Consider the following 27099-nt stretch of genomic DNA (forward strand, 5'->3'; position numbering starts at 1 on the left):
GTTGCAGTAAGCCAAGATTGTGCCATTGAACTTCAGCCTGGGCAACAGAGCAAGACTCCGACTCAAAAAAAAAAAAAATTGTTTAAAATTATCCAGGCATGGTGGTGCGCATCATATGCCAGCTGCTGGGGAGGCTAAGGCGGGAGGATTGCTTGAGCCCAGAAGTTAAGACTATAGTGAGGTGTGATCATGCCACTGTACTCTGCCTGGGTGGGCAACAGCAAGACTCTGTCTTTATTTAAAAAAAAAAAAAAGGCCAGGCGCGGTGGCTCAAGCCTTTAATCCCAGCACTTTGGGAGGCCGAGACGGGCGGATCACCAGGTCAGGAGATCGAGAGCATCCTGGCTAACACGGTGAAACCCCGTCTCTACTAAAAAAATACAAAAAACTAGCTGGGCGAGGTAGCAGGCGCCTGTAGTCCCAGCTACACGGGAGGCTGAGGCAGGAGAATGGCGTGAACCCGGGAGGCGGAGCTTGCAGTGAGCCGAGATTGCGCCACTGCGCTCCAGCCTGGGCGACAGAGCGAGACTCCGTCTCAAAAAAAACAAAAAAAAAAAGGTGAGGCGGGTAGAAAGGCATGCCAGTTTACAAATCCAAATTCCAGAGGGAAATGCTCACCCTCTGCCAAACAAGCCAATTTCCAAGTATCAAGCCTGTTACACTAAACATTTCTGATGTCTGGCTAATAAACCAGGGTTACTTCAAACTACTATCTAAGAAATCCACCAAGCATTTTGTACTCTCTATATAAAGAAGCCACTAAAACGTAATACACAAATGTAAGAGTAAACATTAAACTGTTTTTAAGCTAAGACTATGTATAAATCTGAATTTTTGAATTTAAGTTTAGACAAAACCAGCACATACTGGTTAGCTTCTATGGCCTGGATTTAAAGACGCCACCAAGTTACCAATTTGGAGGAAATGTTAAAATTTCCAGAGTCTCGTGAAAAGTTTAGACAAAAAGCACAAGTGCCCACAAAGCTCTGGTAACTTATGCTGCTTCTATAGGGAAGCCATGACCTGCTGAAGCCAGTTACTACTAATTATGGTTGCAGACAAGTGGGAGGCCTTGATTTACATGCTTTGATCTTCAAAAGCAGAAAAATTTTTTCTTTACAACTAGCCACACAAACTTCCTGCCCAAAGCACAGGGGCATCTGCCTCTTGGCGTTCACAGGTATTTTCAGGTCTGTTGATTGACTACTAGATTCTGAGCATCCAAGGCCATGTGTGTTACTTACTGCAGAGTCAGGAGATACACAGACTCTGAGAAATGGCCACTCCCAACTGCACTGAATTCACCATTGGTCTCAGCTCAACCATCCTGAGTCGAGTCAAGTTGGACCTAAAAGAGATTTCAGAACATTTTTGCATAATATCTCAAGTTCCTCTTTTTCTTTTCTTTTTTTTTTTTTTTGAGATGGCATTTCACTCTTGTTGCCCAGCCTGGAGTGCAATGGCATGATCTTGGCTCACTGCAACCTCCACCTTCCGGTTTCAAGCGATTATCCTGCCTCAGCCTCCCGAGTAGTTGGGATTACCCTGCCACCATGCCTGGCTAATTTTCATATTTTTAGTACAGACAGTTTCACCATGTTGGCCAGGCTGGTCTTGGAACTCCTGACCTCATGATCCACCTGCCTCAGCCTCCCAAAGTGCCAGGATTACAGGCATGAGCCACCACACCTGGCCCAAGTTTCTTATTTCTTATGTGGTACTGGAAGGGTTAAGAGCAACTCTGGCATCAGGGCTAGTTTCAAATTCTGCATAGCCACTTTCTAACCATGAGGTTTTAGACAAGTCTAACTTCTCTGAGGTTGGGTTCCCCATCTGAGAAGCAAGACTATGTTTATTTCAGAAGGTTTCTTTCAGGACTGCAGAGGCAACTACAGCACCTAGCATAATACCTGGACACAAGAAAAAGCACATCAGCAGTTAACCTTAGTGATAGGCAAGCAGGAAATGTAAGCACTGTTGCTCATGTGGCATTGTTCTTTTTTCTTTCTTTGTTTTGAGACAAGGTCTGGCTCTGTTACCCAGGCTGGATTTCAGTGGTGTGATCTTGGCTCACTGCAACTTCCACACCCAAGGCTCAAGCCATCCTCCCACCTTAGCCTCCCGAGTAGCTGGGGCTACCACGCCTGGCTAATTTTTTCATATTTTTTCCAAAGACGGGGTTTTGCCATATTGTCCAAGCTAGTCTTGAACTCGTGAGCTCAAGCATTCCTCCAGCCTCAACCTCACAAGGTATGAGCCACTGCACCCCATGTGACATCTTTGAAGGTGCTCCCACCATCTCTTCTGAAGAGGGGTGCTAGGCCAGGGCGCAGATACCCATTCATACTGTATGCTTCTGATTTAGGAACTGACCAAGACAATGTAAACAAAAGCTTTTAAAACTAATTTTATTCCTAAAGTTAAAATCAGCTAGCGGGTAGCACTGAAAATACACCTTCACTATACAAAACAGTGTAAACTGATTACACATTGATAAGGAATTTAGCACACACTTCTAATAAAAGAAGCTAGATGCAGCCCTTGCTATAAAAAGCTATACCTGAACAAAAATGGACATGTGGAGTCTAAGGCCCTGGCAGTCGACTAGAGAATGTCAGTTGTTCCCAATTATGTTTAAATGCAGAAACAGCAACAATGTGGAAACCTTACATTCATCAAATGTTAGCATTTAAAATATACATGACTAATAAAGTGAACATTCAGAGGAGCCACTGTTCGGCATGTTCCATGTCGGCCACTTGTGGACACTGATCTCATCCAAAGAGGACAGAAGTTTCAAACATCTGAGCAGTTTAAGTTAAAAATAGGATGAAGGAGAAATAAGAGAACAGGGTAAGTGTCCTCCCAAGACAACAGTGGCTGATGCCCACATGGCACAAACAGGCTGACTTCAATGAGTGTTCACGGGATGTGTGATAAAGCCCAGCTGAGCCCGGGAAGCTCACGTGTCCACAGGCAGACAGGCTCATGGCATGGACCAATGTTTCCACAACTCAGGATGGATCTTTCTGTCCCCACTTAGTAGTGAAAATAATGTTTAAAAATAGCTTCAGCCTTTGAACAGTAGCTTTCCAGTCCCTTCTGTGCATTGAAATGTTTGGGGGTGACTGTCCTGGTGAGGGGAGCCTCAGTTTCAGGACTTGAACACGTGCACGGCTCGCACCACATACTGCCGGCAGATGGGACACTCACTCATGCGCTTGCCACACTTGGTGCAGGTAACCATGTGCCCGCACTCCAGCAGGACACAGTCGATGACTGCATCCATGCAGATGCGACACAGGCTGTCGTCTTCCTCATCCTGCAGCTGCAGCCGCTCACCATCTGAAAGGCAACAGAGAGCTAAAGCCTTGGCTTTGGTCATGGCTGGCCAGCTAGCCACCCTCCCCTTCCAAAGCTGAGCAGCCACCTGCTGAATGACCACTGCAGGCCCAATGCCACCCCAGTTTGTACAAGAAATGATCCCAACTTCTCTGCACTTTGGTTCTCTCCACTAGAAAAGGCAATGATAAAAGCTATACCTCAGGGTTTTGTAAAGAATAAAATGCTTGAAGTACCCAACAAATGTTAGTTATGTATTTCTATTTTATATCTTTGTCTAATTCAAGACGTTTGTGATAGGGATATATTACTTCTGTAACTAGAAAAAGAAACCCTCAGCTGGTCTTCTGCAGATGGGCTTTGGAGTCAGGATGCTACTGGAATTTAACTCAGTTGCCCCAGCTTTGTATCCCTGGGAACATCACAGTCTCCGGAGCCTCATCTCAGTAGGAAAAGGAGCCTTAGTTGCCCCCATAGGAAAGTTAGGAATAATTGTGCATCCTTCCCTCCCTAGCCTTAGAATCATCTCAAGCCACCCGTGTTCCTTGCCCTGCTGAAGTCTAACTTGAAAGAGATAGGCCGTCCTGGCTCTTGGCCCACCTTTACGTCTGAGAAAATATAGTCTGTGAATAAGAAAGACTACGAATAAGTTAAAGTTAACCCCAGCCTGAGATGTGGCCATAGGGCTATGGATTTGGGTGCTTCCCTTTCTACAGGTCAGAGGAGATCGAAGGGAATCATGAATAGTTGGAACAGAACAGGAATTCAAGCTTGAAAGGTCAGTAGTCTCTAGATTTAAGAGAAGTGTTTTACTGCCATTCATGGGAAGAGATTCTTGTGATCTGGGGTCTTAGTTCATGGCCCACGACTACTGGTGTGGACCTGGGGAGAAAGGATCTATGGGATGAGATGGCAGATATGCCAATGGAGAAGGCACTAGGCAACTCAAGATGAAATCAGAGTGGGCGTTGGTCTCCCCTTCTGTGTGGAGGGTTCCTTCCCACTCTTTAGAACTTAGGAAAGCAGAGGAGCCAGCGTCTTGTCAGGGATATGGGAACAATCTTGGTATCAGTGACTTGGAGCCAGTCAAGCTAGGAAAGATGCCAACTGTGCTCAAAACAAAATGTGTGTTCCACCCAAGCCAGAGATTGAACTAGGGTTAGATTATACAGTGCGTTAATGGAGAAGGACACTGGAAAACATGCTATCATAATAAAAACCATGTTATATCCTACACCACAAACTACTTAAGGGTGGGAGTGGCATTATCGTTGTGCACTATACATAGTTGTTGTTTACATTTATGAAGTAAACTGACTGGCCGGGCGCGGTGGCTCACGCCTGTAATCCCAGCACTTTGGGAGGCCGAGGCGGGTGGATCACAAGGTCAGGAGATCGAGACCATGGTGAAACCCCGTCTCTACTAAAAATAGAAAAAATTAGCCGGGCGCGGTGGCGGGCGCCTGTAGTCCCAGCTACTCGGGAGGCTGAGGCAGGAGAATGGCGTGAACCCGGGAGGCGGAGCTTGCAGTGAGCCGAGATTGCGCCACTGCACTCCAGCTGGGCGACAGACCGAGACTCCGTCTCAAAAAAAAAAAAATGAAGTAAACTGACTTCTCCCCTCACTGCCAGAAAACCATTTCCCAGCCAGTAGCCTAGGATTTCTGAAAGCTCTGAGGATGAAGATTCCTGCATCTACCATTGTGACATCATCTTAGAAGTAGGATTGCCAAAATACTTTGTGCACCTTCTGGGCATAAACGTGTTCCTCAACAAATGCTGTATTATAACCAGCTTTTAAAAGAGAAAACTCAAAATGATAAAAGCTAATAATGGGAGGGCTGTTGAAGCTAGACAGGAACATAAGATTTGTTAGTCTGAATACCACTGAGGGCTAGGCATGGTGGCCCTTGCCTAGTTCAGCACTAGTCTGGGCAACATAGTGAGACCCTGTCTCAATTTAAAAATACTGAAGTACACATATTATTTTTTACAATTAAAAAGAAAAAAATAAAATACAACTGAATTATTTTTTCTTGTCCATAAATGTTCCATGGGCTTGATGATGTTACCAGCTGAGGGAGAATTTCAGTGCCAAATTTCATCAATACATAGTTCAGAAGTTTTTGTTCTGTTTTGTTTTGTTTTTGAGACAGTCTTGCTCCGTCACCTAGGCTGGAGTGCAGTGGTATGACCATGGCTCCCTGCAGGCTCAAGCAGTCCTCCCCACTCAGCCTCCCAAGTAGCTGGGACCACAGGTTGATGCCACCACATCAGGTTTTTTTGGTTTTGTTTTTTTTGTAGGGATGGGATCTCTCTATGTTGCCCAGGCTGGTCTCAAACTCTTGGGCTCAAGTGATCCTCCCGCCTCAGCCTCCCAAAGTCCTAGAATTACAGGTGTGAGCCACCACACCCAGCCTAGTTCAGAAGTTCTTAACCTCAGCTTTTTGTGACTTAAACAAAGAAATCTACAAATAGTTGATGCTAAGAACTATGTAACAGCTGGGCTATAGGGAATTTTCCCTCTACTGTTAGATTTAAAAGTTGAGAGAACTAAGGTACTGGCCGGCCAAAGGCATTAGTGAGAAAATAAGCATTTTTACAGAGACAAGGAGTTTAATTAGGGTTCTAACAAATAGTTAATTATAGTAAGAAAAACCAAATTGAATAATTTTCTAACTCACTTGGCAGTGGTGGTCTCGCAGACACAATGAACATCACATAATGAAGTTACTACTTTCCAGATCTATAAACAGGCTCATGTAACTAACTGATACTCAGTAAAATGGTTCACAGCTTTCTCAAAAATAAATTTGACTTAATTGTGACAGAAACAACCCAGTTTTTAAAAGCCTAAGGAAAAATACTATAGGGAAAAAAGGAAAAGATCAACCTACAGGACTTTTGGTTTTCTTCATTCTCTTTGTATAACCGGTTTACTTTCTCTACCAGTTCCCATTTTTCACAACAGCCAGAATAGTTGACAAAATTCCGAGCCAGAATTTCCTTCAGCTGGCGCACGCTCATCCCTTCCACATCATCAAGGCTTGACAAGTCAGACAGCGAAGCTCTCGCTCTCTCCTTGGAGAGCCCGGGGTTCTGAAACCACAGAGCATCCATTAGCCTTGGTCCCACAAGTCCAGACCCTCCTCACTCTAAACTCATCACTGGCCCTGAATATTCTTCCAGTCATCTCAGCAGTCCTAGAAGTGTTTCAGTATACTGTCCTACATTCAACCAGAAGAAACATCCTGTTCTAATCTAGAGAAAGTCCACAGTTATGACATGTCAGGGAAACCAAATTTTACAGGTGGCCTCACCCGATCCTCCACGTTTTCTTCATCATCATCATCATCCTCCTCCTCCTCATCATCGTCGTCGTCATCATCTTCCGTGTTTGCTGAAGTGATTTCACTTTGTACCTACACTTACACAATGTATCTCATTAGGTCAGGAATCAATCCGTATTTATCACTAGAGAAAACCTTGCCATCGATGCTCCCCATGATGACCAGAAAGCCAGCATAATCCACATCTTTGGATTCTGAATGCTGCTGAACCTTCCAAAGAGTTGGGTCTTACAAAATTGCATGAAGAACCTACCTTCCATAAAGTTAGCTCAAAACACAAATTCCTGTGTGTGTGTAAAGTTATAAAATCTAACCAAAGTATTAACTCTCTCAGGAAGGTCCCATAATGGAATGCCAAAGCCATTAAGGATATGGGATGGCACTGTGTCATTATCAAACCACCTGTAAATGGCTAGTTTAACTGGAGCCTATAAGATGCAGACAGAAAAAAGCTAAAGCTCTTGACAGGTCAGCCCAAGCATCAGGGGCATCTGATTTTAAAGATCTCAGTCCTAACACAGCATACTTAAGACAATCTAATTCCAATAAAGGCTTTCTAGACTTCACTGATAGCTGAGGCTAATTCTAGTTTTTAAAATTTCTCAATCAGAGTGCTTTAGAAAAAACAAATCTCTTCAGTTTGGGTTATGTGCCGCTTTTCACATATTTTCTTTTGACTATTATTTTGACAATAGCTCTACAATAAGCTAGGTCAGTTCCCAATTTCAAACATTCCACCCCGGCTCAAGCCTGTAATCCCAGCACTTTGGGAGGCTGAGGCGGGTGGATCACAAGGTCAGAAGTTCAAGACCAGCCTGGCCAATATGGTGAAACCCTGTCTCTACTAAAAAAAAAAAAAAAAAAAAAAAAATACAAACATTAGCTGGGCATAGTGGCATGTACCTGTAGTCCCAGCTCCTCGGCAGGCTGAGGCAGGAGAATGGCCTGAACCTGGGAGGCGGAGCTTGCAGTGAGCCAACATTGTGCCACTGCACTCCAGCCTGGGTGACAGAATAAGACTCTGTCTCCAAAAAAAAAAAAAAAAAGTATGTCTGTGTGTATATATATGTATACATACATATATACATACATATATGTATATGTGTGTATATATACATATACGTGTGTGTGTGTATATAATATATTCCACCCCACTGATTCCCAGGCACCATATTGTAGCATCCAGCAATCCACACCACCCAAATGGTGGTGTATGCCCAAAAGGAGTACGTAAGTCAGGTATGCCTTATGTTTGCAGCATAAATATGCCAATTCCCATTTGAGACAATAAAAAAACTCCCGGCTTAGACTTATCTAATTGACGACTACAGTATGTGTTGCTTGACGACTAGGAGACATTCTGGGAAATGTGTCCCTAGGCAATTTTGTCATTGTGCGAACATCACAGTGTACTTCCACAAACCTAGATGGCACAGCCTGCTACACACCTAGGCTATAGGGCATGGCCAGCTACAAAGCCATACATCACGTTAGTGTACTGAATACTGTAGGCAGCTATAACACAGTAATAAGTATTTGTGCATCTAAACATATCTAAACACAAAAAAGGTGAAATAAAAATATGGTATTATAATCTTACAGGACCACTGCTCTGTATGTGGTCTATCATTGACCAAAACATTATTAGAGGACACAGGACTATATCTAGAAGGCAGTTAGACCAAATTTCCCTCTGCATTTATTCATTTACTAATTAAAAGACACTCTTGGCCAGATGCGGTTGGCTCACGCCTGTAATCTTAGCACTTAGGCCAAGGCAGGTAGATCACCTGAGGTCAGGAGTTCGAGAACAGCCTGACCAATATGGTGAAACCCCATCTCTACTAAAAATACAAAAATTAACTGCGTGTAATCCTAGCTACTCGGAAGACTGAGGCAGGAGAATCGCTTGAACCCAGTGGGGTGGAGGTTGCAGTGAACTGAGATCTCACCACTTCACTCCAGCCTGGGCAACAGAGTGAGTCTGTCTCAAAAAAAAAAAAAAGTCTTGCTATGTTGCCCATGCTGGGGGTCCAGTGGCTATTCGCAGTTGTGATCATGGTACACCTGCAGCCTCATACTCCTGAACTAAAGCAATCCTCCTGCCTCAGCCTCCCAAGTATCAGATTGCAGGCTCACAGCACCTCATCCAGCTTTCTTCTACTTTTAATAACCCCCTTCTTCAGAAAAGAAAATTAAATGAGAAAAAAATTTGTTCAAAACATTTCTTTCAGCAGTTTAGAATCACTCACGTACAAGTAAATATTAATTACAAGCCCTTACATGTTATTCAGTCAGGATGCCCAAGTACCTCATTGGGACAATATTATTAATTACAATCAGTAAATAGCTACATTTTTTCACTAATTCAGATGGCTCTTTCATTAACTAAATTAGAACAGTTTCACCGTAGCAAGGCAAATGGGCATGAGGCTAACTGACACTACTGATTGTTTTCTGTGGTCACTGAAACATCTGTACTAACACACAACACTACACGTGTATGTGCTGCTTTTTCACAGCCATTTCTTCAACAGTTAGTGTCTAACTGTATAAGATAGAGAAACTAAGGTAACTAAGGCCAAGAGACTGATGAGCTATTTTGGAACCCTTCAGACGGCAGACTTTGGAGCCACCTAGCACCTCAGCAGACACTATACATCAGGACAGCCTTTAAGTGTAGAGTTCAGCTGGGTGTGGAAGGTCCACTCCAGCACATGACTTGAAGTTTATCAGAAGTTGTCAAGCACTAAAGGCCCCACCATATATGGCCCAGAGTAAGCGTGCCGGGCCCTGGGTGTAATTAGTTACTCCCTCGTACCTGTGCCGGCACTCCAGATCTGGATGTCTGGTCTCCATCCATAAGCTCTCCCTGAAATGAAGACATAGTAGCAGAGGGGGCTGTATAGTTTGAAAAAAACGAACGTGTAAAAAAGCTAGAAGTCTGGGACCTTGAAGAATTCAGACTGCTTGTGTCCATGTCGTCCTCAGAGCCTAGTCCATGATGGCACAGCACTAGATCCACCAAGTCTTCCTTCTCACGACAAGTATCTATGGGTATATTTCTCAGAATGAGATACTGCCGCAGGTCCTTCACCTTCAGTCGCATTAACTGAGGGCGCTGAAATGCTGTCTCTTGTAATAAGTGACAAGTAGAACATCTACGGAGATTTTCTTGTAAAACTGAACAAACGGAGCAAAAATCCTTCTTGCAGTCACAGCAAACATGCTGAAGAAAGAAAAACATTTGATGATAGCAAAATATAAACCATTATGAAAACATGAGTTTTCTTTCTTTTTTTTTTTTTTTTTTTTTTTGAGACGGAGTCTCACGCTGTTGCCCAGGCTGGAGTGCAGTGGCGCGATCTCGGCTCACTGCAAGCTCCGCCTCCTGGGTTCACGCCATTCTCCTGCCTCAGCCTCCTGAGTAGCTAGGACTACAGGCGCCCGCCACCGCGCCCGGCTAATTTTTTGTATTTTTAGTAGAGACGGGGTTTCACTGTGGTCTCGATCTCCTGACCTTGTGATCCGCCCGCCTCGGCCTCCCAAAGTGCTGGGATTACAGGCTTGAGCCACCGCGCCCGGCCGAAAACATGAGTTTTCTTTCTGCCTTCTATTAAAGTTTAATTTTAGTTCTTAGCAAAGTCCCCAATGGCACCAGACTCTTTCCACAGGCATTTTCATGTTCCAAAAGCCATGAAAAACAAAATAATTCATTGCCAAGGCAGTCTGAATTCACAGAAGTTCTAATATAGGACTTTAAGAAAAACACACTCTTGTGTTAATGAATTAAAACCTTTCCGCCCCTTGGTATAAACATGTAATTAACAAAACAGAGCTTGAACCACATAGAGCAGAAAGCATAATCACACTTCCTGGTCTTTTCCTACATGAACAATTTCCCCATTTAAAGAGCAGAAGACAAAAAGCATAACACAACCTGAGAGGGAAAGAGAAAGGCAACTGATCTCTCAAGGTCAATCCAAGAAAATACAGGACCCACTAATACAGTGATCAGTAAACTGCACAGCCTAATCACAATCAAAGCCATGCCACTGCAGAAGCTTAAGAGGGCATTAAGATGTGGTTGTTTCCGCTCAGTGCATTGTTCCCACAAGCTAACATTTGTTTTTCCTTAAGTATTTCAAAAGACTAATGATCAAAGAGAACAAGGAGACCTACCAATATGAGGTTCTCTGAATGACTTTCTATCTTAGTGAAAATAACTGTTAGCTAAGTATTTTATGTTGAATCTCTAAAGAGTAGTTAATTTATTGCATTCATTTCTTCATTTGAGAGTTAAGGTAAGGGATACTTTTTTGAAACTTGAATCTGAATCACAATTACAGTAAATCATTTGTGAACAAAACTACAGACTAATAAATTTATTGCTTTAGGAAATAAACATCATCACGGAGAATAAAATGACACAAACAGGTCAAAGTTCAGGAGAAAGGATGCCTGAACATGAGAAATAATGTCTAGTCAGAAAATTTGAGCGGTAATATAATCCCTCCAAATTAAGTACTTTTCTAGATGGAAAATGGCTAATGGAACTAAGCTTTTGATATTTTTACAAACAAATGAAAATTCACTAGCTATTCAAAATAACCTACAATCAAGAATTCTGACCCATGTGTCTTGTTATGTAACATTTCATCCAACTCACCTTCTTTCTAAAGACTGAAAATGAAAGTCCGCAGGCTTTACAAACTATGTTGGGCCCTTCTGTAGCTGCTGGTGGGTAGGTGGAAAACTCAGGGTTTGGTGTAAATCTGAATGGACCGGTGGCTCCTGCAAATCCTGACTGCTGGCCTCTGACAGCTCCAGTTCCCATGACTTCATTCAGCAGCCCACAGCACGAAGCCCACATAGACGTGGCACCCGCCTGAAAAGGAACACAAATCCCACAGTTTAAAGCTAAGTGGAATCTGGGCTCTCTGGGATCCTCAGGGAATACTATTCTGGAGAGGTAAGTTTGCCCTCAATAACTCTGAGATTACTGTATTCTTCTGGGCACTGAAATTTCAAGCCATTTGGAAAGAACTAATTTTCTGCTATTTCCAAAGAATATCTGGCATTGCCAATACCCATGATCTCTTGTTAAACAAAAGGAAAAGAGAACGTGATCCAAATCTTATAAAACAAAAAACCTACATATCCACCCAAAACAGATACATGTACACATGCATGTTTAAAAAAAAAAAAGACTGGATAAAAGTCTGTCCTCTGCTATATTTGGGATATGCATATACTAAAAATTCTTCATTTTTCATCTGAAATTCAAATTTTCCAGGCATGCTGTATTTTACCTGGCAACATTAGGCTGGTGGCCACTGCACTAGACACTACAGTTCTACAGTCTAAGGCAGATTTTCTCAGCTATTATTTAACAGAAATAACATCAATTTGTTTGTTTATTTAAAAACAGGGTCTCACTCTGTCACCCAGGCTGGAGTGCAGTGGCATGATCTCAACTCACTGCAACCTGCGCCTCCTGGGTTCAAGCAATTCTCCTGCCTCAGCCTCCCGAGTAGCTAGGATTACAGGCATAAGCCACACACTCGGCTAATTTATTTTTAGTAGAGATGGGGTTTCACCATGTTGTCCAGGCTGTTCTCAAATGCCTGGCCTCAAGTGATCTGCCCACCTTGGCCTCCTAAAGTGCTGGGATTACAGGTGTGAGCCACTACGCCAGGCCTATAAATTTAAATTACTTCATTTCCTTAAACCTCTGTTTTCGCATTTGTAACTGAGTATAATATACTATGGCATATGTAAATAATTTTTTTAAATGACTAAGAAAACATCAAAACACCAACTGAAACTCTCTCTAGATTTTATTTATTTTTTTACCTGAAGTTGTAGACAAACCAGAATAGATTTTAATGTATTATGTGTAATTTATTTTCTCTGAAATTTTCTCTACTTTCCAAATTCTTTTTCTTTTTTTTTTTTTTTTTGAGACAGAACTTCGCTCTTGTTGCCCAGACCGGAGTGCAATGGCGCGATCTCGGTTAACTGCAACCTCCACCTCCCAGGATCAAGCGATTCTCCTGCCTCAGCCTCCCGAGTAACTGGGATTACAGGCACCTGCCATGTCCAGCTAATTTTTTGTATTTTTGGTAGACAACATGGGGCTTCACCATGTTGACCATGGCTGGTCTCGAACTCCTGACCTCAGGTGATCCACCCACCTCGGCCTCCCAAAGTGCTGGAATTACAGGCATGAGCCACCGTGCCCAGCCTCCTAGCTTTCAGCGAGGGCCAAAGGCACAAGAATCGCTTGAATTCGGGAGGCAGAGATTGTCGTGATCCGAGATCACTCCGCTGCACTCCAGGCTGGGCGACAGAGCGAGAGTCTATCTCAAAATAAAAAAACAAAACAAAAAAAAACAGCAACAACAGGAAAGTATTTTTTATTCTACCTTTTCAAACTGAAGATACTAAACATGATTTTTAATGACTTGATAAACATGATGACCTTCCAAGGCGTAAGGGCTATTTGCCACTCCACTAAATGGCCCAGAACTAATGTATTGCTTGCTATGGTTTTTCCTTGTCTCTTCCCTCTCTCTGAGCCACCATGGCTATCACTATACCTGCCCAGAGTAACCTGTCTCTTTTTTAACTGCAGTCTCAGAAACCTGATAACCACAGTTGTTACAAGTATACATAAAAGAATAAATTTTCAGTGAGGGCCAAAGGCATTTTCCCATGCTTAAAATAAAAGCTACAGTGTTTAGAACGAATAGGCTTTTGCTTCTTGTCCTAATTCTTAAGCATATTCTAAAATCTAGATAATGTGATAGGTAATGGAAGTCGAGATAGCTGAGGTATTATTTAAAATGGCAGCACATAATAATACAGTTCCATTTATTTTATTATCTGATTCTGTCAAACATTTACTGTTTGTCCAGCAAGCTCTTAAAACAAAAAGCAAATAAAAAGCCCTCAACCTTAAAAGGCAAAAGGCAATTTGGAATGCAAAAGAAGGATAAAGGCTGTTTCTGCTATTACCCAGAAGTAATGTTGTATTGTAAAGAACAAACCACAACACAAGGTTCAGTCTGAAGTATCAAAGCCGAGGATTTCAATATTATAAATCTTCACACCCTATAATTCTCAAGAAATAGTGATGCCTTTAAAAGTCAGATAAAGCCGTGCGCAGTGGCACATGCCTATAATCCCAGCACTTTGGGAGGCTGAGGCAAGTAGATCATGAGGTCAGGAGTTCAAGAGCAGTCTGGCCAACATAGTGAAGCCCCCTTCTCTACTGAAAATACAAAAATTAGTGGGCCAGGCACGGTGGCTCACACCTGTAATCCCAGCACTTTGGGAGGCTGAGGCAGGAGGATCATGAGGTCAGGAGATCAAGACCATCCTGGCTAATAGGGTGAAACCCCGTCTCTACTAAAAATATAAAAAATTAACGAGGCGTGGTGGTGGGTGCCTGTAGTCCCAGCTACTCGGGAGGCTGAGGCAGGAGAATGGTGTGAACCCGGGAGGCGGACCTTGCCATGAGCTAAGATTGCGCCACTGCACTCCAGCCTGGGTGACAGAGTGAGACTCCATCTCAAAAAAAATTAATAATAATAAAGTTAGTGTTCTTTTAAGTAAAGGATTCATCCACAGTTCTTTAGAGTATGCACTCTTAAAACAACCGGAAAAACTTTGTTTTAAAACATTCAGTTTGCATGTTACATTTTTTGGGGAAAAAAATACTTCAACTGCAGAAAATACTCCCAGGATAAGCTTCGCTTCATTCCAGGAGTTAATAGAAGTGCAGTTTTGCAAAGCTTTAGCTTCCTACTAATGTAGCTACGAAACCAACAGCTCTCTCAGCTTGTATCCCCTTCTAATTCATGTCTGATGTTGCCTCCTGGACTATCGTGAAAGTTCCTCATGGACAAAAACTTATCTTTCTCCTGCTCCTCTTTCTACCATCCTATGACTGACAAATAACTGTAAAAAATTTCTATTATCTCTTCACAGGCAATGTAACATTATTAAAATTTTACATGCTACTTAGAAAGTTCAAAATGTGTTTTTTGGTAAAGAAGACCAAAAATTGGCCGGGCGCGGTGGCTCAAGCCTGTAATCCCAGCACTTTGGGAGGCCGAGACGGGTGGATCACGAGGTCAGGAGATCGAGACCATCCTGGCTAACACGGTGAAACCCTGTCTCTACTAAAAAATACAAAAAACTAGCCGGGCGAGGTGGCGGGCGCCTGTAGTCCCAGCTACTCGGGAGGCTGAGGCAGGAGAATGGTGTAAACCCGGGAGGCGGAGCTTGCAGTGAGCTGAGATCCCGCCACTGCACTCCAGCCTGGGCGACAGAGCGAGACTCCATCTCAAAAAAAAAAAAAAAAAAAGAAGATCAAAAATCTCAAATGACACTCTCTTTTAAAAGCAGCACTCTCAGAAATTATGACCTTTTTATCAGGGATAGTTTTACAATGAATTAGGGAAGGATACAATTTTTCAAACCATGTTAGTGAGTATGAGCATTAAAATTCTAGGCTGAATTTTTTTTTTTTCCCAACTACACAGCTCTGGTAAAGGGAACAGAAGGACTTATTTTGGGAAAACAGATGGATTCCCTGTGTAGATACCAATTTTGGAGGGGGACAATTTTGTCCCATTCCTCATGTTTCTATACAAGGAAGGGAATTTCCTCTTGGTTCCCCAGAAAGAAAATGAAGAAAAACACTTAATTCAGCCACTTATTATAAAATAAAAATTTAAAAACAGCCCAGGAATAGTGGCTGACACCTGTAATCCCAGCACTTTAGGTGGCCAAGGTGGGAGGATTGTTTGAGGCCAGGTCAAGACCAGCCTGGGCAACAACAGGGAGACTCTATCTCTACAAAAAATACAATTAGCCAGGTGTGGTGGCATGTGCCTGTGGTCCCAGCTACTCAGAGGCTGAGGCAAAAGGATCGCTTGAGCCTGGAAGGTCAAAGCTATGGTGAGCTATGCTTACACCACCACATTCCAGCCCAGGTGACAGAGTGAGACCCTGTCTCAAAAACAAATAAATAAAAAAGCCCAAGTCAACCTCCAAAGTATCCCAGGCAAAAATGATGCTATAACCCAATATTCGGTACAACTCAGATACATATTAACTATTGTCAGCCAAATACTACAGGAATAGAAAGGAAAGAAGCAATCCTGAAAAATTCAGGTTGCACCCTCATTAGGATCTGTGAACTTAAATTTGGGCAAAATCTTCCAATGAAAGCATGATCTCCCAATGAGAGAATAACCTTAGCAGCATATTGAAGGGCAAATCCACTTACAGTTATCCTCTCTGAGAGGAGCATTTGCAACACTCCAGCTTTCTGGAAAGTTCAGAAATTTGAAGCAGGGGAAGCCCCTGTCACTAGTTTATTTGAAGTATTTTTCTTTCCCATCCAGCTTTTTTTTTTTTTTTTTTTTTTTTTTTTTTTAGAGACAGAGTCTTGCTCTGTTGCCCAGGCTGGAGTGCAGTGGCACAATCTCGGCTCACTGCAATCTCTGCTTCCCGGGTTCAAGCGATTCTCCCGTTTCAGCCTCCCGAGTAGCCGAGATTACAGGCACACACCACCACACCCAGCTAATTTTTGTATTTTTAATAGAGACGGGGTTTCACCATGTTGGTTAGGCTGCTCTCAACTCCTGACCTCGTGATCCCCCCGCCTCAGCCTCCCAAAGTGCTGGGATTACAGGCATGAGCCACTGTGCCCGGCCCCATCCAGCATATTTGAAAATCTTAATTTCCATCTCCCCTTTAAGCCCCATGTTTCCTGGCATCCCAGTGCTGAAATGAACAGAATTTCTTTACATTCATTTCAGCACTGAGGTGCTAGGAAACACTGCCCCCGCTGCCCTTCGTTGGAACGGGTGTTTTAGTCCTGTACCTTGGTAGCTGCTGTACCTCTTGCTAAGGGCTTGTCTAGGGTTGTGAAACTGCCCTTAAGAGAGTGCTTTTCAGCCTCGGCTGCCCGTTGGACTCACCAGGCAAGTCTTTAAAAATACTGATGCCTGGGGTCCCAGCCCCAGAGATTCTGATTTCACTGGTCTGTGATACAGCCTGGGCACCAGAATTTTTTTGAAAACTTCCTGGGTAATTCTGATATACAGGCCAGGTTAAAAGCTTAAGACCTGCTCAGTCAAAGGGAAGATATCTTCTTCCTGCCTATACTGTTTCAGCTGGAACATCACCCTCCACAAATTCCTGAGTGGAAAGGGCTGTGGTTACTTTGGAAGCCTGTGGCCCTAGAGTTCTGGGACTAATGCCTCAGCCACATGCTCCCCAAGAACTGTCTACATGTTTTTCTGTTGTGGGATATGTAGTATTTCACATCCCACTTTGGTTTTACCCAATCCTTTAAGAAAGGGTCAGCTGGCCGGGCGCGGTGGCTCAAGCCTGTAATCCCAGCACTTTGGGAGGCTGAGGCGGGCGGATCACAAGGTCAGGAGATCGAGACCACAGTGAAACCCCGTCTCTACTAAAAATACAAAAAATTAGCCAGGCGCGGTGGCGGGCGCCTGTAGTCCTAGCTACTCAGGAGGCTGAGGCAGGAGAATGGCGTGAACCCAGGAGGTGGAGCTTGCAGTGAGCCGAGATCGCGCCACTGCACTCCAGCCTGGGCAACAGCGTGAGACTCCGTCTCAAAAAAAAAAAAAAAAAAAAGAAAGGGTCAGCTAAGTTTTGGCCGGGCGTTGTGGTTCATGCCTATAATCCTAGCAGTTTGGGAGGCCAAGGTCGGCACGTCACCTGAGGTCAGGAGTTTGAGACCAGCCTGGCTAACTGGGTAAAACCCTGTCTCTACTAAAAATACAAAAATTAGCCGGGCGTGGTGGTGCACGCCTGTGGTCCAAGCTACTCGAGAGGCTGAGGCAGGAGAATTGTTTGAACCTGGGAGCTGGAGGTTGCAGTGAGCAGAGATCACACCACTGCACCATTGCACTCTAGCCTGGGCAACCGAGCAAGACTCCATCTCCCAAAAAAAAAAAAGGGTCAGCTGAGTTGTTAACAATCTAATCTGATTCTTCAATGAATCCCTTTCCTTTTTACAACATATTGGCCTGTAACTTTTGCTGGACTTTGGTGCTCTCCTTGATTTTATTTGCTCTTTGCTTTTGGGCCCAAACTTTTATTTCCCACCTTAACTCCTCCGCATGTTTTCTTGTGTGAAATCTCCCAATATTAGGAGAAAGTCAGTGATTTCTGGGTCTATCAAAAGCACCCATTGTTCAAAGTATTTTTGTCCTCCTTCACCTCCAGGTTGAAGAATCCATCCAAAAGATAAATCCTTCCAAGCTTGGACTTCATCTACCTGGTTCTCCTTTAGTATGTTTCATCTTCCTGTACTTTCTCATAAATTTCAGAAATTTATTCCGCATGTCCCCTCAGGGCAAAGGCATCTCTACCTTCAACTGTCACCTTGACATTCACCTAATAGTGCTTGAAGTGTCCTATACTGATCTTTCCCCCTTAAATCTGTCCACATTTTCTAGTTTTTATTTATTTATTTGTTTGTTTGTTTTTGAGAGAGTTTTACTCTTGTTACCCAGGCTGGAGTGCAGTGGTACGATCTCAGCTCACTGCAACCTCTGCCTCTTGGGTGTAAGTGATTCTCGTGCCTCAGCCTCCCGAATAGCTGTGATTACAAGTGCCCGACACCACACACCCTGGTAATTTTTTGTATTTTTAGTAGAGATGGGGTTTCACCATGTTGGTCAGGCTGGTCTCGAACTCCTGACCTCAGGTGATCCGCCTGCCTTGGCCTCCCAAAGTGTTGGGATTACAGGTGTGAGCCACCGCACCCAGCCATTTATTTTTATTTTTTTAGAGATGGGGTCTCGATATGCTGCCCAGGCTGATCTCAAACTCCAGGGCTCAAGGGATCCTTCTGTTTCAGCCTCCCAAATCACTGGGATTACGGGCATGAGCTACCACGCTTGGCCCATATTTTCTCTTATGTCTTGACGGAACCTATAAAAGCAGTTGGAGAACTATTTAAGAGACCATTTCGCCAAGAGTTTATTGAATCTGAGCTCTTACAGTGGAGAGGGGGACAAGGGATGGGGAGAACATACGCCTATCTATTTTCTGAGCTCTTCACACTCTGCCTCTATTATATGTCCTTGGAACCCTGTTACCGTGTCCAATAGGGTCATAACCAACAAGGATCCCTCTTCTGCACCCTCCTTTTAAAAGCTTTAGAGACCTAAGTTCATGTTCTTTCCTGTTCCATTTCTGTCTTCCCTATACTTCCAGATCTTCCTCCAGTTAAATTAGCCTGTATTCCTTTATTTTTCTTTTATTCACTCATTGCTTCCATATTGATAGTAAGACTGAAGCATCTTCTACAAACCACTCCATTTCCTCCTAGATTTTGAGCAAACCCAATTCCTAGAAAGACAGCATACTAGGCGGAGCCCTTGGGCTTCCGAATTTGCAGTCAGTTCACTGAGTTGTATACTAGGCATACCCCCACCTTTGGCTTCTGACAGTACAGTAGGCATACCCCTTTGGCTTCTGAATTTGCAGTCGATTCACTGGCCTCAATTCCAAAGTGATGTCTTCTTTATGGAAGGGTCATCATCCATTATTTGTTCATTGGGGGAAAAAATCCTACAGTTATTCCTCCGTGAATAAAGCCCAAAGCCAGATCTCTGAAAAGCCTAGAACTTTGAAAATGCAAGCCATGATCTGGGCTTCCATGAGCTACTTGGGGAACTTAGTTGGCAGCAAAACTCCATGGGTTATACCACATGAATCCAAGTGGTATTTAAGAATTATAACCCTTTTTCTAACAGGTTAGAAAGAACAATAATCTGGGGAAAAGGGAGGGAGGGAGGAAGGGAACAAGGGGTGAAAAACTATTGGGTACTGTGTTCACTACCTGCTGACGGGACCAATTGTAACCCAAACTTTACCATCACTCAGTATACCCATGTAACAAATCTGTACATGTACCCCCAAATCTAAAAGTTGAAATTGTATTTTAAAAAAAGAACACTAATCTGTGAAGACAGCTAAATTTCCTCTCTTGACCATGAATGTAGTTTAAAACAACACAGAGAATAAGAGAATGAGGCAACTGTCTGCCTATGCCTAGCACAAAACTCCAAGCTCAGAGAATTTACCTGTGTCGGGAGTTTATTTTCTAGCCATCAATGATTACTAAAAATAAATGACTTGTTCTTGATAGTCTAATCCCTTTCCTACCCACTCTCTTAAGCCAAAGCAGCTCTCAGTAGAGCAGACATAGGACCATGGTCTGCCTGGCTTCTATCAGTTAAAAACCAGGTATCATATTAAAAACTTACACCTAACAGGGCACGGTGGCTCACGCCTGTAATCCTAGCACTTTGGGAGGCTGAAGTGGGCGGACTGCCTGAGCTCAGGAGTTCAAGACCAGCTTGGGCAACATCGTGAAACACCATCTCTACTGAAATACAAAAAGTCAGTCGGGCATGGTGGTGGGCACCTGTAGTCCCAGCCACTTGGCAGGTTGAGGCACGAGAATCATTTGAACTGGGAGGTGGAGGTTGCAGTGAGCTGAGATGACGCCACTGTACTCCAGCCTGGGTGACTGAGCAAGACTCTATCTCAAAAAAAAAAAAAAAAAAAAAAAAAAAACTTACACATCCCGGCCGGGCGTGGTGGCTCACGCCTGTAATCCCAGCACTTTGGGAGGCCAAGATGCGTGGATCAGGAGGTCAGGAAATCAAGACCATCCTGGCCAACATAGTGAAACCCCATCTCCACTAAAAATATAAAAATTAGCTGGGCATGGTGGTGCATGCCTGTAATCCCAGCTACTTGGGAGGCAGAGGCAGGAGAATCCCTTGAACCAGGGAGTTGGAGGTTGCAATGAGCCGAGATCGCACCGCAGCACTCTAGCCTGGTGACAGAGCAAGACTCCGTCTCAAAAAAAAAAAAAAAAAAAAACCTTACACATCTCGGCCGGGCGCGGTGGCTCAAGCCTGTAATCCCAGCACTTTGGGAGGCCGAGACGGGCGGATCACGAGGTCAGGAGATCGAGACCATCCTGGGTAACACAGTGAAACCCCGTCTCTACTAAAAATACAAAAACTTAGCCGGGCGAGGTGGCAGGCGCCTGTAGTCCCAGCTACTCGGGAGGCTGAGGCAGGAGAATGGCGTGAACCCGGGAGGCGGAGCTTGCAGTGAGCTGAGATCCGGCCACTGCACTCCAGCCTGGGTGACAGAGCGAGACTCCGTCTCAAAAAAAAAACAAAACAAAACAAAACAAAAAAACCTTACACATCTCATAACAAGAAATTAAATTCTATTTTTTTTTTTTTTTTGAGATGGAGTCTCACTCTGTCGCCCGGTCTGGAGTACAGTGGCCGGATCTCAGCTCACTGCAAGCTCCGCCTCCCGGGTTTACGTCATTCTCCTGCCTCAGCCTCCCGAGTAGCTGGGATTACAGGCACCCGCCACCTCGCCCGGCTAGTTTTTTGTATTTTTTTAGTAGAGACGGGGTTTCACTGTGTTAGCCAGGATGGTCTCGATCTCCTGGCCTCGTGATCCGCCCTTCTCGGCCTCCCAAAGTGCTGGGATTACAGGCTTGAGCCACCGTGCCCGGCCAGAAATTAAATTCTAAAACCTGCCTTGGACTGCCTCAGACACCTAGATATCCTCCTGTCATTCTCGTATCCAATGCCAGTTCTCTTTTCTTCAAAGACAGTGCACCAAGATTTTAGGGAGCCAGTAACAGTACCTTTTTTCCACATCCAACTTGGAGCTAATTAAGAAATAAGACAGAGGCTGGGTACAGTGGCTCACGCCTGTAATCCAGCACTTTGGGAGGCTGAGGCAGGATGATCATCTGAGGTCAGGAGTTCCAGACCAGCCTGGTCAACATGGTGAAACCCCGTCTCTACTAAAAATACAAAAACTAGCCAGGCATGGTGGTGTATGCCTGTAATCCCAGCTACTCGGAAGGGTGAGGCAGGAGAATTGCTTGAAGCTGGGAGGCGGAGGTTGCAGTAAGCAGAGACTGTACCACTGTACTCCAGCCTAGGTGACAGAGCAAGACCCTGGTCTCAAAAAAAAAAAAAAAAAGAAGAAGAAGAAATAAGACAAATAGAAGTTAAAATGTTTGGCTTTACTGATAGCATCAACTGGAGAACAGGACCTTAGCTCTGCAGCCAACAAGTCTGGATAATATACAGCTGACCAAGAGCAGCTTACCACCTAGTTGAGTGGAGACCAGAATTCCATCTTCACTACAGGAAGACAGATGTGAGAAGGTCCCAGAAAGTACTGAGCCAAGCATGTCAGTTCCTTCGCTGAAACTCTTCAATATTCAAGTCCCCCTTTTTCCTCCAGTAGCAGAGACTGACTGTGTTTCTCCCATACTGTTCCTTTCCCAAAAATGAATTAGAAGCCCCCTCTCCTCTGTAGGAGCAAAGGGGAGGAAACAAATGGGAGGGGGAAGAATACAAACCTAAATAATCTGCATAAGAGTAGGAATGACAGTTTCTGGCCAATAAGGTTATAAGGACTCTCTCAGGTTCCTCAGTCAGATTCAAATAATATAAGCCCATGAAACATCATTACAGTCAACAAAAACAAGAGGAAAGGTGTTCTGTTTCTTTGCAAGAGCAGTAGCCCAGCTCTCTTTCTGGCACAGTGCCAGGATTTTCAAATGGCCTCAAGGTTCAGCTGTCTTTGCTTCTGTGTGTGTATAATCTAATATGCTTTCAGAATCCCTATGAAAATCCCAGAAAATACTTCAAAATGCTCAATTTAAAGAATTCACAAGTTTACCACAAATTTTCAATCCTAAACTACATCAGGATGTGATCCCTTTTAATGATTCCATTAAATATAGTACCAACCAGCCAGACTGGAATGAAGAATCAGAAGAGCTATGGTGGTTTCCATAAAAATTAAATGACAGGCTAGGCGCAGTGGCTCACACCTCTAATCCCAGCACTTTAGGAGGCCGAGATGGGCGGGATCACTTGAGGTCAGGAGTTCGAGACTAGACTAGCCAAGATGGTGAAACCCGGTCTCTACTAAAAATACCAAAAAAAATTAGCTGGGTGTAGTGGTGTGTGCCTTTAGTCCCAGCTACACAGGAGGCTGAGGCAGGAGAATCATTTGAGGTGGAGGCTGCAGTAAGCTGAGATGGTGCCATAGCACTCCAGCCTGGGCAACGGAGACTCCATCTCAAAAAAAAAAGATTTTTTTTTTTTTGGGGGGAGAGAAGGAAAAAGAAAGTTTATGAGTATGAAAACAGAAAACTAGGCCGGGTATGGTGGCTCAAGCCTGTAATCCTAGCAGTTTGGGAGGCCGAGGCGGGCGGACTGCCTGAGTTCAGGAGTTTTAGACCAGCCTGGGCAACATGGTGACACCCCGTCTCTACTAAAATACAAAACAATAAATAAATAAATAAATTAGCCAGGCGTGGCAGCTACTCGGGAAGCTGAGGCGGGAGAACTGCTTCAACCTGGGAGGCAGAGGTTGCAGTGAGCTGAGATCGTGTCACTACATTCCAGCCTGAAGACAGAGTGAGACTCCGTCTCAAAAAAAAAAAAAGAAAGAAACAGAAAACTAAATGATCTACGTCATTCACTTTTTATTAAACTAGGTAAATAGCAATGTAATAATAATGCCATAGATTCTTCTCATAAGAGTCTACCTTGCTTGCCATAACTCTAAGTTAAATATGTTATTTACATAGTTATTTTAAGGATGAACCTAGAAGTTTTAAATTCAAAAATAATTGTCTCGGATGCTACATGAATCTACAAGGACCAAGGAGGGATACAGTTCTTCCACCAGTGAAAGCTTCCTCAGAGAACTCACCCACTGTATGTTCAGGGTTTGTTTTAAACTCTGGACAACCTTAAGTTTGCTAAAACTCAATGTTCTGTGTTAAACGACAGGAAAAAGATGTATTAAATCTTAGCAACAGTGATATAAAATAATCAGTTTTACAGTTTAATCCTTGGTTAGGTTAAACTTTCCTACATAACTTAAAGCAAAGCAGAAAAAACAGCTGACAAAGCAAATCTTTATCCTTTCTTTTTTTTTTTTTTTTGAGACAGAGTCTCACTCTGTCGCCCAGGCTGGAGTACAGTAGCGTGATCTTGGCTCACTGCAAGCTCCGCCTCCCGGGTTCACGCCATTCTCCTGCCTCAGCCTCCCCAGGAGCTGGGACTACAGGCACCCGCCACCACGCCCGGCTAATTTTTTGTATTTTTAGTAGAGACGGGGTTTCACCGTGTTAGCCAGGATGGTCTCCATCTCCTGACCTTGTGATCTGCCTGCCTCGGCCTCCCAAAGTGCTGGTATTACAGGCGTGAGCCACTGCGCCCGGCCTCTTTATCCTATTTAGAGTCATTTGAGAAACATATGTTCCTTAGAATGTGAAAGGATTTCTTATCAAAACTGCTGCTTCAACTGAAATACAATATGCAGGGACCTAACTCTTTCTTAGTGACCAAATATCCGACCATATACCACAAAGGAAGAAATTCTACATCCTAAATTATTTCTCTCATACCATTTGGACATTAAGCAGGTTGCAAAAACAGATGATGAACTCTAAAACGTAATACTTTTAGACAAGACATTGGTCAAACTGATAGATTATTACAATAATGTGTGCTATAGATATAAATGTTACCTTCCTCATGCTTGGATTTTTGTTTTCTTTTTTTAACAGTATACTTGATCCTTAGCACCACTCCCCCACCTTTCAGAGAAAAAAAAAGGAAAAGGAATTACATTCAGTAGATTACTTTCTCCTTGATAGCTCATTTTGAGCTTGGAAGAACAAACGAGATTAGCACAGTTAACGGTGAGATCAATATAAATAAGGAAAAATGGGAAAAAGGATTAAATCAAATTAACACAGAGCACCAATTTGGATTTTTTTTTTTTATCCCTTATGGGAAATTGATTGGATGTTACTGTAAGGTTAAAAAGTTACTTGAGTCTGAGAGGTAAGACCTATTTCAAAACATCAGTTTCTAAACCAAACCAAACCAAACCATAACACCAAAGGGAGAAAGTAAATACCCATTCCACACATACACTAAAACCAGCTGCTCTAGGTTTGAGTGAACATGTACTTATCTATATAATTGCTTAGCTTTTTTTTGTTTTTAACTGCTTAACTTTTTTTTCCTTTTTTTCTTTTTAAAATAATTTTTAATAGAGACAGGGTTTTGCTATGTTGGCCAAGCTGGTCTCGAACTCCTGATCTCAAGTAATCCGCCTGCCTCGGCCTCCCGAAGTGCTGGGATTACAGGCATGAGCCACTGCGCCCGGCCAGATATACTTGCTTAGCTTTTAATGTAATTTTAATTCCACAGAAAGAAGTATTTCCTTACATGAACATTCACATGTTAGCATTCCATGACATCAGGAATCAGTCTCTGCCCAGAAATCTACAGATGAGCATACTCACAATTAAACAATTTCAATATAAATCAACATTAAGTTAAATAATAAACATTTAACAGCCCAAATCCTAAGTGGTGTAAACCCAGTTTCACAAAAACAAAAGCATCATTTATAACTGTCATCTTGCACAGGCTGATGTCTATTCAGGTCTGTATTTTGCTTCTGAAAATATATATCTTTCCTACAATTTCAATTGCTACCCAACTTTGTTTCTAAAATTTCAACTTGGAAAGTAGTACCTTCCACTTCAATTCAAAAACCACGTCTGTTTTCAAAGAACTTGTTTCAAAATTTCAACACTGGACTTGTCCCTAATTCTTTCCTTGGATAGTTAGTTCCTTAATGGGCCCCAAATTTAGTATTAATAAAGATACTGACATTCTTCGAGGCATTAAAGATCCCTGCTTTGTTTTTGGATCTTAACACGGCAGAGGCTGGTTTTCAGGAAATAAAGCTACTTTCTAGATATTTTAATAGATATTTCAAGCTGGAATAATATTTTATAACTAAACTGGAAAGTTAAAAATAAGCTTTTACAATATCCTCGTACTTCAAGGCACAGTTCCAAAGTTACCTACTGCAAAAATATTCCTTGCTTTCTGCAGCCAGAAGTATCCTTTCTTGCTCCTAAGGGTTTTGCCTCCGCTTTTTTTTTTTTTTTTTTTGATACCTATAGCCGTCTCCCTTGTAATATGATTACTTGCAAATAACTCTTCTTTTGAATGGTAAACTCCTTCCCAAGGGGTGGGGCTGTATGTTGAATTACTTCTCCTCACCATGTCTCACTCTTGGCTAACGCACAGAAAACGTTCAACAAAATATATGCTGAATTTCTGTGACCAGTCGACACTCCTTTTCAATCTTCCATAGTAAATCTTCGACGCTTTTTGGAGATAGCTTTAATCTAGCAGCTCACCTGCTAGATGACCCACCCCCAGCACACCTCTGCACTGAGATTAACGAAATCGTCTAGGTCTGAAAGTTATCATCGCCTTATGACTCATCCCACTTGGTTTGAGTTCGGCAAATGAATCAATACCTGAGCTGACTACTGTTCACAGAGCTCTTCAGAACTCTCAGCGATCGGGTTGAGAATCATCTCTCAGAAGTAGGCCGGAACCCCCGCTCCCTTTCTCCCTTTTCTTCAACTTCTCATCAGTAATGCTCCCACGCTCTCACTCCCACCTTGGAGAACTCAAGCTGCCAAATTCCTTGCTGCGTTTACCTAGCGGCGATGGAGGCACATCCAGCCTTCTCTAGGTCGCGGCCCCGACGAGCAGCCTAAGAAGCACCCCTTCCGGGTGGCATCCCCGCCCTGAGAGTTCTCTAACCCGTTAACCTGGCCCCGGCCTCACCACCCCCTGCACCCCTCCTGTTCTCCTCGGTCCCACGATGTCCCCAGCACTTGGGTTAGCTCAAGGACTCGGGGCGGGAGAGGGCACGCCGCGCGCCAAGGGACCGAGGCTGAGGCGAGCCCTGGTGGCTCTGCCTCAGGCCCCCGAGGAGGCGCACAGGGCCCGGCGCAGAGAGAGGCCCACCCGGCGCGAACACTGGGGGCCCCCGGCTTCTCCCCACCGCTAGGGTCGCTGACGGGGGTGGCACTGGAGGAGCTCAAGAGGGTCCGGGAGCCTGCCCTGGGCCGGTTGGGGCCCCTGAAGCCGGGCGGGAGACCCCCCTCAGCGCAGCTCTCCGAGATGCCGACTAGGTAACCGCTAAGGCGGAAAGAAAGGAGGCGCTTCAGGTGCCCTGGCTGGATAGGATTGGCGAGGAGAGTCTGTCCGGCTCCACCGGCCCCTCACCTTCATGGCCGCGACCGCCTCGGCTCGGCCGGCTCTACCAGGAAACTCAGCACCATAGCAGCTCTTCGCACTGCCGACCTCCTTCCCTCTGGGCGGCGATTACGGCGCCTCTGGAGGCGACCGAGCGTCCGGACGTAAGGGGCGTGTTCACGCTCGCCGCGGGCCCT

General features: G+C 43.9%; 1 protein-coding gene across 2 annotated transcripts; it reads right to left on the reverse strand.

Moving 5' to 3' along the window:
* Window positions 1-2389: 2389 nt before the first annotated feature.
* Window positions 2390-27082, reverse strand: LOC105494563 (ring finger protein 34). 2 transcript variants are annotated; one of them, XM_011763095.3, is made up of 7 exons: window positions 26933-27070; window positions 24352-24420; window positions 11362-11580; window positions 9514-9921; window positions 6663-6764; window positions 6240-6441; window positions 2390-3345 (listed from the first exon to the last, which is right to left on the reverse strand). In XM_011763095.3, the coding sequence occupies exons 2-7, from the start codon at window positions 24358-24360 to the stop codon at window positions 3155-3157; spliced, it is 1131 nt and encodes a 376-aa protein (XP_011761397.1). In that variant the 5' UTR covers window positions 24361-24420; window positions 26933-27070; the 3' UTR covers window positions 2390-3154. The 2 variants fall into 2 exon arrangements, with proteins under 2 accessions (XP_011761397.1, XP_011761407.1); XM_011763105.2 differs by lacking the exon at window positions 24352-24420 and having other exon boundaries at window positions 26933-27082.
* Window positions 27083-27099: the final 17 nt, after the last annotated feature.

Source organism: Macaca nemestrina, chromosome 10 (assembly GCF_043159975.1).
Source record: "Macaca nemestrina isolate mMacNem1 chromosome 10, mMacNem.hap1, whole genome shotgun sequence".
NCBI lineage: Eukaryota > Metazoa > Chordata > Mammalia > Primates > Cercopithecidae > Macaca > Macaca nemestrina.